The sequence below is a fragment of the Vipera berus genome, assembly GCF_964194415.1.
Source record: "Vipera berus genome assembly, chromosome: 7".
NCBI classification, from domain to species: domain Eukaryota; kingdom Metazoa; phylum Chordata; class Lepidosauria; order Squamata; family Viperidae; genus Vipera; species Vipera berus.
The window spans coordinates 27,327,762-27,339,858 of record NC_138209.1 but is presented as its reverse complement, the minus strand read 5'-3'; the positions used below and the strand labels follow the sequence as shown (position 1 = coordinate 27,339,858).

Genomic DNA, 12,097 nt, shown 5'->3' with positions numbered 1-12,097 from the left:
TAAGTGTGCAAACTACTGATAGTGGGTGAACATACCTAATACTCCATCCTCTTCCTCTTTTCCCCAGAACAGGGGGAGACGGATTGGGCTTGAGAGAGAGTGAGTAGCCCAAGGTTACCCAAACAGCTTTTCTGCCTAAGGCAGGACTAGAACTCATAATCTCCTGGTTTCTAACCTGATAATGTAACCACTAGACTAAACTGCCTCTTTTATCAGTCCCCCCCCCCCAGAATAATGGTATCAGTAGAGAAGATTTGTAGGATGTGAAAGGGATTTTGTAGATGAAAAAAAAGTGTATTTAAAGTAGCTACTAATAAGATACTTGAATAAAAATATGATTGCAATCTTACATTTTTTTCACATAGATAATGCAATTTTCAGAGCTGTTAAACCCCTAATAATTTATTAAACAAAAGTGGCCACATTTCCACATTCAGAACAATTTTGAACATACACCAACTTTTATCAGTGTCATTTATTTTATCTTTAAATACATTAGCTAGAGAAGGTGAGTGTCCGCCATCTAGTGGACTTGAAGAAGAGCCATGATACAGCTCTGAAACCTAGGATTAAGATTATATTTGCTAAAGAATATACATCGTCCTTTTTTGTTTAGCCCCTCTCCCCCAAATATTAATTAAAATCTACTCTGTCCTGGTCAGGCCCCAATAAAGTCCTGTGTCAAGTTCTGGATGCAAAAATAAAACAAAACAAAAAACAAATAAAAGTAAACTTCTGATTATCACAGTTTAGGAAGGATAGTGACAGTAGTCGGAAGTTAAAGGACAGCTCCCAAATTAGTAAAGGATCTGAAATCCAAGACCTGGAGGAATTGTTAAAGGATCTCTCTCTATTAAGCCTACAAAAAAAAGCTGATATAGCGGTCTTCAAATTTCTTACAACAAGCGTTGACATAAAGAAGGAGAGTGAACGTACTGTCTGTGGGTCAGAATCAGGATTGATCTAGACATTCATAGAAACAATGAGAGAGAATATGCAGATTGTCAGCCACTGAATCAGGCTGTTATATGATGTGGGGAGACTTCCTTTGCTAGGAGTCTCAAATAGAACCAGAATAGTCATCTTTCTGTGCAATCTTGCATTCAGTATGGGGCTGGACTAGATTATTCTAGTGCAGACATGTCAAACACAAGGCCCGGGGGCTGGATCCGGCCCGCGAAGTGGTTTCATGTGGCCCGCGAAGCCATCCTGGAAACAGTGAGGGAACGGCCCCCACTGCCTTGGCCCTGGCCCAGAGACTCTCCTTCCACCAGAGACCTTCAGATCTGTCCCACTCCTGCCCAGGCCCCCATAGGCACCCTTGATGCGAACGATGTAGAGCTGGCCACGCCCACCCAGTAGGCCGTATGCACTCTAGCCATGCCCAATAAGGCCACACCCACCTGGCCCCTTGAGGGCAAGCGCAATGCTGATGCGGCCCTCAATGAAATTGAGTTTGACACCCCTGTTCTAGTGGCATCTGAATGACAACTTTTGGGGGTAGATCACTTCCTTCTAACCTCAATAAGAAAGTTTTTTTGTCCCCACATGTTACAAAACTCTTTTTATTATAAAGGCATTTCTGATCAATAATCCAAGCTGAGTCACTGTTGTCTCTGGCTAGCACTTGTACATGTGTATATTTTTAAAGATTTATTTCTCTGTGTTGGTCTCTCATCTCAACTAACTTAAATGAAAGAATACTTTTACATTGTGCTAATTTGAATAGAATTGTATGCCCCAGAAAGTGATGATGTAATAAGAAATTACTGTTAATTATAGAAACCTTTTTTCCATTAACTGTTAAAACTTTTTTTTGTTGAGAACTTTATTCTGATACCATGCAAGCTCAGTTTAATGAACCACTCAAGGGACAAACTGTCCATTGTTCCCAGTTACTTGTTAAGTATGAAGTTAAATCTTCATCTCTGTTTTCACCATTGTGTAAATCTAAATTATTCTTTTCAGAAGAATTCTTTAAAATGTAAATTTTTATTACTATATGGCATTTATGTAAAGACATTATTATGCAAATTATATAAATTGATATAAATGTTATTGCTATATTTACATCATTATGGAAATTGTGTAGATCGTTACAGATAAAGTATATTTCTAGATACTTCTGGACTTAAAACTGGCAATTGGGGCCAGATTTCTGGTCGTATGTTATTTCAACATTTTTATTTCTTGACTTTTTCTCTCATGATAATCAGGGCCTTGTAATCTTTGTAGTGAAATTGATTTTTCAGATGATTTTCTTCCTATTTGAATTGTTGGCTTGTAATATAACATACAATCTTCAGTATTTTTAGATCTCAAAGCTTCATACAAAAAATTGCAACTGTGCAGGTACAGAATATTCCACGGGGAATATTTTTATAAGACTTCATTGGCAAAGATAACAGTTTATTCTCTAAGCTACTGTAAATTTGAATGCATATCCAAGCACCATGCATTCCCAAGTAATTTTGCAAGAATGAAGTAAAAGCATTTTTTTTTGCTGAATACATTCTGCTCCATACTTCAGCAGTTGCTCCACTGTTAGAACATTTATTTCATAAGTGTTTATTAGCAAGATTTTTAGGCACTGAACTTCTACAAGTAATTTGATAAAATAATATATTTCCTGCAGAGAACATAATGTGCAGTACTTCAGTTAATGCTCCTCTGATAAAATCCTTAAACTTCTTTCTCTTGGTGGATTCACATATAAAGGAGGTTTAAACAGAAGTTTTAGAATGTCTGTAATAGGCAATGCACAACAGGAATATTTTCATGAGACCATAGTTCCTTTGATTCTGAGGACTTGGTTTCTGAATTTTTCATATAAGCATATCATTTGTATCTTTATTGAAGATAATGTCACAAAGATCAGTCCCCAAATTTAGTTTAGTTTACTTCACTCACTGCACTTTACTTGGCTTAGAAGCCTCTTCAGCTGAGCAGTGTACCTGTTTTACCTTGTGATGCCTCCTGATAATAATTTTAACTTGTTGAAAAATAACATATTTTTATTACAAGCATAGACATCTACCACATGAGAATGAGATATATTTATATGAGTATGACATAGATACATTTTTGTGGCATTTCCCTTCTTTATTTAATTTAATTTTAATTTTATTAAATTTATATACCGCCCTTTCCCGAAGGACTCAGGGCGGTTTACAGGGTATTTAAAATCAAACAGTACAAAATACAAAAGTTAAAAAACAATTTAAAAAGATTAAATTATCCCTTAAATAAAAACCCCAGTTAAAAATTCTCAGCCTGAGCCGGAGAGCTCAAAGAGCCAGGTCTTCAGGTCCCGGCAGAAGGTCAGGGGCGGTCCTAAGCTCCACGGGCAGCTGTTTCCAGAGGGCAGGCGCACCCACAGAGAAGGCCCTCCCCCTGGGTGTTATCCGCCGGCAATCTTTTACCGGCGGCACCCTGAGAAGACCCTCCCTGTGTGAGCGCACTGGACGAAGGGAACGTGATGCTGGCAGGAGGTGTTCCCTCAAATATCCCGGACCCAAGTCATTTAGGGCTTTATAGGTCATCACCAGCACCTTGAATCTCACCCAAAGGGCAACCGGAAGCCAATGCAGCTCGCGGAGTCTTTTGAGAATTAAGTGTCTAAGTAGCTAATTGGTATCTCAATTGCCAATGCACTTCAACTATAGCTAACTACTTCTTATCAATTGGCACAGAGCATAGCAATGAAATGGTAGAATAAAGTAAGACAATTCATTTTTTCTACATTTGCATTGCATTGGTGGATCCTTTAGCCCAGAGTTCCTCAACCTTTCCAGCTTTGCGGACCAGTGGGGTGGGGGGAGAGAGGAGATGGTTCCGCATGTGTAGTGGGCAAGCACACATATGCACAGCTCCATTTGCACAAGCGACAGGCACATGGGCCCACTGCTCATGCAAATGGAGCATGCAGGTAAACATTCATTTGCTACTCACGTGAGTGGGGATGTGCATACACACATGTATGCTCACCTGCCACTTCCATGGCCCGGTTCCAAAAGGCTCAAGGTCCGGTAGTGGGCCATGGCCCAGGGGTTGGGAACCTCTGCTTTAGATGAAGGAAGAAATCAATGTATAATTTAAAATATGTGAGTTTGTAAGAACTTGTTTTAGTTGTTAAATAATAGTTGGTTATATAGGGGCAAGAAAAATAAAGTAGATTTTCATAAATTCCGATATTTATTGTGGTAGACTTTTCAAACAGCAAATATCACTTTGTTGGAGATGTGGAAAACCTACCATAACATATTCTGTGCACCAAACTGATTTGACCATTCCAGCAATCAAATAATGGTTTTTGAGAAGATTATTATTTAGTATATCATCAGAACATGACAGAAGAGAAGTAAACATATATACACTGTCCATGTGTATATATATTTAGTTACATAGAAGTAAAACTTCTATGAGGTTATGGCAGTAGCCTCATAACTGGATGTCCAATTTAGCTACCCAGATGATTGCCTCTAGCATGACTTCATGCAGATCATCTAGGGAATCAGAGAATACATGTTGTGGGCAATCTTGCACAATATATTTAATAGTTTGCATATTGGCACCACAATTCTTTTCAGAAGAACCACATTGTCGTGAATTGGAGAAGTTGAGAGTTTTGCAGAACATACTGTTCCTAAGACGACCTGTCATCAGGCTAAAGAATAGCAGTTCCAAAATGGAATTTATAAAGGATTCCACACTTATTTGCGTCAAGGGTTAGTTACTTGCATTCTTGATTTTCTAGCATGGTGACAAGGCCTTTGCATTTTCATTTTTTTTATGACCTTGTAATCTCTTAATTTGTGGCAGTTGAATGGAGCTAAGCATTTACTAGCCAGATTAAGTCATCAAAATAAATAACCACATACTTGCTACAATGTAAAAAAAGCCATGTATATTGTTATTAGGTTGTTCTGACTGTATTGAATGTTACTGCTGTTTTTATCTTTGTAATGTTTATTTGTGTTATATTGTTTTTGTAATTTGTTTTACATATTACTTTTTAAACTAATTTGTCAAGCATTCAGGATATTCTAAAAATTTAAACAAGTCTGGATTTTGGTATAGATCATAATAAGTGTTCATTTTTAGGTGACAGTGGAAGAAGTGATGGCTACAACTGCATATCTAGATCTCTTTTTGCGGAGCGTTTCTGAGCCAGCCTTACTCAAGATCTTCCTCCGTTTCATCCTTCTGCACCGTCATGAGAATGTGCACATCTTGGACACTCTTGCAAGCCGGATAAATACTCCATTTCAGGTGAGTGGGAGGGGAAGTCTTTCTTGCTCTTCCTCATTATTGTTGTTACTGAAATTGTTTTAGATATATGTGAAATTTATAAACACTTATAAAGGAAATTTTTGATAAACCGAATTAAGTTCATACTTTCAGGATAACAATCTAATGCTACACGAGGAAAAAAAGGAAAGCAAATGGAAAAAATAAGAAAATTGAAATCTTATCACTTACATAATTAGTGTAAATCATCTAGAATAGATCATCGTTTCTTAACCTCACCAAGTTTAAGATGTGTGAACTTCAATTCCCCAGCCAGCATCTTAAAGTTGCTTAGGTTCAGAAACACTGCTCTAGATGGCTGCCATTTGGCAGAGGTCATTTCCCCCCTTATATAATCTGACTATTGTGTAGTATTTTTCAAGTGCAAGAAATCAAGAGTCCAGGCAAGAGTCCAAATGAATATAAGGGTTTATTGGAAGCTTAAGCTCTCTATAAGAATCTGGATTATTAACTACTGAACTACTAAGAGTCAAAGCAAATAGGCGCTAGATAAGAGTCAATGGAATTCAAGGTGGGCTGGACTTAGATCTCTTGTGGGCGTGAAGGGACTTGGGACTGATGATGTGTTTGACCCCTCTCTCGGGCTTAGCCTGGTCATCTTCTACAATATTAGGTCAACAACTGTTTTTTTCAGAATGGACCTGAATGATGAAAGCATTTGATCAAACAAAGTTATGGCCGGAAGAGTACTAAGATGACTTTGCTGCTGAAAATGATTTCAAATTCAGAATACTTATACATGAAAAAGAAATCTAAATAACAAGAATATGACAAGCGTGAATATAACTGAAGGAAATAAATGAGTAATTATAGAATAGACTGCTTAATTTCATTGTAACCATACAAAACATTTATAAACTATTTTTCTCCAAATTCCTAAGTGACATTGAACATTTATCAAAATTCCAGATTTACAATGAATATCTTTAGTCAGGGACGAGCATGCTACAGGCTGCAGGCTTAGGTTTCCAGCTTCCCATTTTGTGGCCTGACAAACAGTAATCAATAATCGCCATCAAAATTTGGCAGCCAGACCAGTTCCTTTCAGTGCTATAATTTGCTGTATTTGTTTTCTTTTTGCATTTAATAAGTTAAATATGGCTATATAAAGCTTCTGTTCTGTTTGTTGCCTATTTCTAATCTTGAAATTATTCCAGCTCTCCTCATCTCAAAATTCAGATCTGCCAATAAAACAATATCATTACACCATTGGCTACAAAAGAATGTGAATCATATCCAAAATTATGTTATTCATTTTTCTTTTGTCTTTCTACACCTCTTCCCAATTATATTTGAGCCACATAGATTCATGCTTAAAAGTGTTTCCTGCCTCAGTTTCCCCTTGTGTTTTTTTGGTGAGGGCTGGGGAGAGATTTCTGTTTATTGCCTGTAGTCCAATCAATTACAGTGCAAACCTATTTTACATACTACAGTCCTGTGTTTTAAAAAGTTCTTAAATTCAAGGGAAACGTATTCAGAGATTTAAACTCTTTTAAGGCCGACTCTACATTTTGCCTAGGATGCTCAGGCATACTGTTTTTCATCTATTAGTAAAGTTTTTAAGATACTGTTCATTTTATTATTTATTTAGTTTTGTGTCCAATTATTTCACTTGCATCAAATCCTTGTTTGATTCCTTTAATTGAAAATAACCATAGAAATACAATAAAGTTTAATTGTATAAATAATTAAAACCATCAAACAATTAATTCAAACAACAATACAATCACAAGTTGGCAATAAAATCAGCCATTCAGCATTATAAAACTGATTTATTTTTTTGTCACTTCATTAGACTATTTTGGGTTTTTTTTTCTATAGCTGTGAAATACATAACAGCAGAATATTATGTGGTTGTATAAAACACTAGTGATATTGATTTTTTAATAGTTTGAAATTATATATATATATATATATATATATATATATATATATATATATATATATATATATATATATATATATATATATATATATATATATATATATATATATATATATATATATATATATATATATATATATGTCTCTCTGTGTGTGTGTGTGTGAGTGTGTATATATATATATATTTCACTAACCCAATTTTAGAGAAATAGAATTAAGTGGTCCATTTTCATGAAGCTAAATACTTGTTTTGTATAATGTTGTTTGATCCAGTGTCATCAGTAATAATAATATCCACATAACCAGCTTGATTACTTCATTGGATTGCCAGTATAAATAGAAATACAAGCTATTAACTGGTTGCCCAGATCCTCTTCTGAATAATTGTGGCATGTTACTTATGTCACAAAAATAGCTAACATGGTAGCAGATTCCAGTTGCATAGGATTCTGAAGCAGTAAATAAAAACATTTGCTTCAGTCTGCATTCCTGCCTCTCCCCTTGCCTGACACTTTTTTGGGGGCCAAATAAATATGATTAATGGAGGTATGTATGCACACACATATTCTGCAATGATTCCAGTTCCAAAGCAGATTTACTCTAAAACTCTCAGTTTCAACCAACAGCTAAATTGCTAGTGTTATCTTTGTTGAACTGTATTGGTAGAGAGTTTGGGTATTGTGAAGTATTGTCCTTGGGAATCAGGCCATAGTGCATAAATGATGCGAAATGACTTCTTTGTTGTATAATGTAACAATAGGACTGATTTCTATAAATAGGTAACAGCAGAGATACCCAGAATTACGCCCATCTGTTGCCACACAAGGTGACTGGGTTATTTTGGACCAGTCACTTTCTCTTGGTCCAATTTTACCTCACTAGATGACTTTCAGGAAACATTACATGGAGTCTAGTCCAGAATTATGGGTGTGGCCAAGTGGCCTCTTTTTGTCTTTTCCATTCAGTTCTGCCTGTTTTTTGGAGACTGCCAGATCAAGGTGGTTCAGTTATTTTGGCAAAGTATTGCAGAAGTGGTTTACCATTTGAATCCTGGGCTGGGAGAAACTGACTGCTCTAAAGTCACACAGTTGCTACTACCCATTTCAGCAACCAACCAAACTGGCTGTCTAAGATGGCCTGTAACTTTGATTAAATAAAATAGATATATGCTGTCTACTATAACATAGTTTTTCATATTGGAAAGAACAGTCCATTTTCATTTTAAGATCCATATTTAAACATGGCAAAGTTGTCATGCAGATGTTTGAGAATATTGAACTTAATTACAGTTTTAATTCTCTTTCAAATCATATTACAATTCTTTTTCTTGCTCTTAAAACATTTTTCCCATATCCCAGCATATATCTCTGTTTATCTTTTGTTTATGCTTTTAGGCATGCTAATTTAATTGTTCTGGAAATATGTAACAAAGTGAGACATTTAAATAATTCCTTTCAAATGGATCACAATTCAATTCTATTTGCAAGTATGAGGGTTTTTTTTCTTTTTACTTTGGAAAGGATGAAAAAATTATGCATTCATATTGTGCTTATCATTTCCCAGCTTTGTGTGGTGTCCTTGGCATTGTTCAAAACACTTATCAGTTTGCATTGTGAAGATGTGATGCTTCAGCTAGTTTTAAGGTAAAGTCAAACTTTCCTTTCTGAAATTACAGTGCAAATTATTCAGTGAAAATTGCTATCTTGGGATTAATACATATATACATTTATTGGTTGGTTGGTTGGTTGGTTGGTTCATTCATTCATTCATTTATTCATTCATTCATTTTCTGTAGCCACCCATCTCAGCCACATGACATGGCTTACAATTCTAAAACAATAAAGCAGTTTTAAAACAACTAAAAAATTAAAACAAAAACAACAACAAAAAATACATGCAGCAGATGAGGTAGTTATCTAAGTAAAGTAAAGCCAAGGAATATATATATTAGTATATTCCAAGCTCCAGGCCCAGGCACGCAGGTAAGTTTTTAAAGCCTTATGAAAGGCCAACAGGGTTGGGGCCATTCTAATCTCTGAGGAGAGAATATTCCACAAAACGGGTTCCAGCAGAGAAGGCCTACCTTCTAATTCCCACCAGCTTTAATGATGAATTATACCATGGGAGTAAATGCGAAATTCAGTATGTAGAAAAAAGGGGAATTTATTTAAAAACAGGACCCCTTAGCTGGCTGAAAGGGGCTTATCAGAAATTTAAGAGAAGGGCAGGGAAGGAGTGTGACAAGGTCGAAAAGTTACATTTCCCTAAATTCACATAGCTGTTGAATGACCCAGTTCACCTTTGTATATACAGTAGGCAACAGGTTATCTCATGTTTTAGTCCTTCTGTCTTCCTTCTTCAAGCAGTTTTTCCTCCAGAATTGGCAAGCTTTTTCAATTGGAGACACTACCTTCAGAAAGCCGGGGTGAATAATGGAAGGAACATATTTCTGAAGAGATTAGGAATCTGTTCTTGTCCCAATATTTTTTGCTTTCCACCCCATCTCCTGCTCAGGAAATACAAGAAGGTGCTCCTTCGTCATCAGTCCATTTGACTGTCTATATAAGCTGGTAAAACAAAAATATTCCGCTTTTATTTTGCCACCCAATTGATTCTGCAGTGATTAGCCAAACAGACACCATATATCTTGTTTTTCCAGGCCATGTTAAAGCTAATTAATTAGGTGGCATAATATTTACTCTTTGTAAGTTTGCAGTCTTTTCCTGAAAAGAGGAAGGAATAAAGTTACTCTGGATAAAGTTAATCCCATCTTCCTTGTAGGCTTGTTGTGACCATAATGCCAAGTGAAATGTGATGTACCTGTTGCATTGAAAATATTGCCTTCCAGGGTTCTGCTCATCTTCCTGGCTGAGAAAAGTCATGGAAAATTCTCTAGAACCCGTGTCCAAAGTCTGTCTTAAACTGCTGCTTCATTTGGCCCACTATTGATGCCTCAGGAAGTCACAGTATCCTGATACTTCTACCACCAAAAATACAGTCTTTTATTTTTTTTTACCTATTACAGGCAAAGCATCTTCTCAGCAGCCTAATCCTTAGTCATTCTGTAAAAAATGGTTTTTGGTGTGTTTCAATTTAAATAACAAATAAGGTTTCCTGGAAACTTTTTACTTTTCTCTCTGCTATTTTAGTTTAATGATAGCCTCTTGTTTTTCTAGGTACCTGATACCCTGTAATCACATCATGTTCAGCCAGAGATGGTCTGTGAGAGAGAGAGATTGGTATTCTGTATCTGCCGCTAAGCTGCTTGCCTTGACTCCAATCTGTTGTTCAAGTGGCATTACTCTGACATTTGAAAAGCAAGAAAAAGATTATATTCTCTGGAAAAAAAATAATCATTGCGCAGGTAAACATTTATCTGCTTTCTAAAAAGACAGTCCTTGTATTAAGCTGATTTGATTTTTTTCCACACCAATATTCATATTTGGAAATGTTTTAGAAAACTAGTCTACAAAGGAATTTTATATACAAATTTAAGTAAAGGTAATAATCAAAATCCTCTTAAAATGTAAGCTGTATCTAGGTAATCAATGGTAATTATCCTTTTTGGGGGAGGGGTTTTTTACATGATTCACAAATCTTGAATGTAAAGATTTTAAGAACATGCCCCATTATTAGATAATTTGAAAATCTCAAGCAACTATTTTTGGGATCATAAAAGAAAAATAGAGAGCTTATTTTAGTCAAGGAGAGGTAGACATATTTATGGTCATTGTTGTCTTTGGTCTTTACGCCTAAGAATAGGAAAGAACCATTTCCTGTTCTATACCAAGTTGCAGAATAACTTGTCAATCCCAAATTTTATCTAATGTGGGCTAAAAAAAATACTTTCTATCATATGTGTTTGATTCTATGCCATACAACACTAAACATTACTTTGCAGAAATAGAAACTTGTCCAAGAATTGATAACATTAAGCATGCCAAAAAAAAACGGATGAGGAATTCTGTCATGTTTGATAGTCCTGATCTAGGGCTGTGTACTTCCAATAATTCTGTATTCATGTATTGCCTCAATCCATGTGGATTCTGAGCTTTGCACAAAAACTAGAAACCACATCAAAACATAATGCTAATAAACATGGTTGCCTATAATCACAGAAAAGGCCAATAGTCCAGTAAAATAAAATGGTTTTTAGATTGTGGAACAAAGAACTACAGTTTATGTAACACTTGAGTTCATCCTTGAGAAAGTATACCTGTGTGATTGCTAAAAGTCATCATTGATTCAATGGCAAATAATATTTGGACTAAATCATGTCAAATTGTGCAACTGTATTTTTGTGTGATTTTTGAGGCACTGCATAGATTACAGAATACATGTCTCTGAGGATGGGAAGAAAGCTGTTTCATTTTGCAGGACATACAGAAAAAAAAGCAACCATAAATGTGCCATGGTATTATTTCCTGTTTTTCCATGGAGGCACCATAGTTCCAGTGCTCTATCACAAACATCTGATAGCATTATGGAGAGCCGAACAGATAGCATTTCCATTCAGCTTAACTTGCCTGTCTAGGTTTATTGTGACCGTTAATGAAGATAGAAATATATGGGTTCTCAAGTTGAAACATGGCACCTAAACAGAAGAAATTAAATCTCCTTTTCTGACTTAAAAGAAGTGCAGCCATTTCCCTAGGACAAAAAAATCTCACCCATGCAAACCAATAAAACGTAAGCTAGTTGCTTGAAGCTTTCATATTCATTCTACAAGGGCATCATAAATATCTCAAGACAACTTGGTCGTAGGTCAGCTAAAATAATTTATTGGAAGTTGCTTGGAAATTACCTATCTAGTGACCAGTGGCATGATCTTTAACTTCACATTGTTTTGTGTTTATGGTTGACAATTCGGTCAGACAAAGGAAGCATCGCAATGTTAGTGGAG

The 12,097-nt window shown here is 35.8% G+C and overlaps 1 protein-coding gene across 4 annotated transcripts in view; it reads left to right on the top strand.

Annotated features, from left to right (window-relative positions):
• Positions 1-12,097, top strand: part of FHIP1A (FHF complex subunit HOOK interacting protein 1A) — a 74,144-nt gene that overhangs the window by 44,937 nt on the left and 17,110 nt on the right. For all 4 annotated transcript variants that reach the window (XM_081332072.1, XM_081332070.1, XM_081332071.1 and 1 more), the window contains exons 7-9: positions 5,104-5,271; positions 8,758-8,837; positions 10,371-10,558. In XM_081332072.1, the coding sequence (XP_081188198.1) occupies positions 5,104-5,271; positions 8,758-8,837; positions 10,371-10,558 (436 nt within the window). The remainder of the gene's footprint in view (positions 1-5,103; positions 5,272-8,757; positions 8,838-10,370; positions 10,559-12,097) is intronic.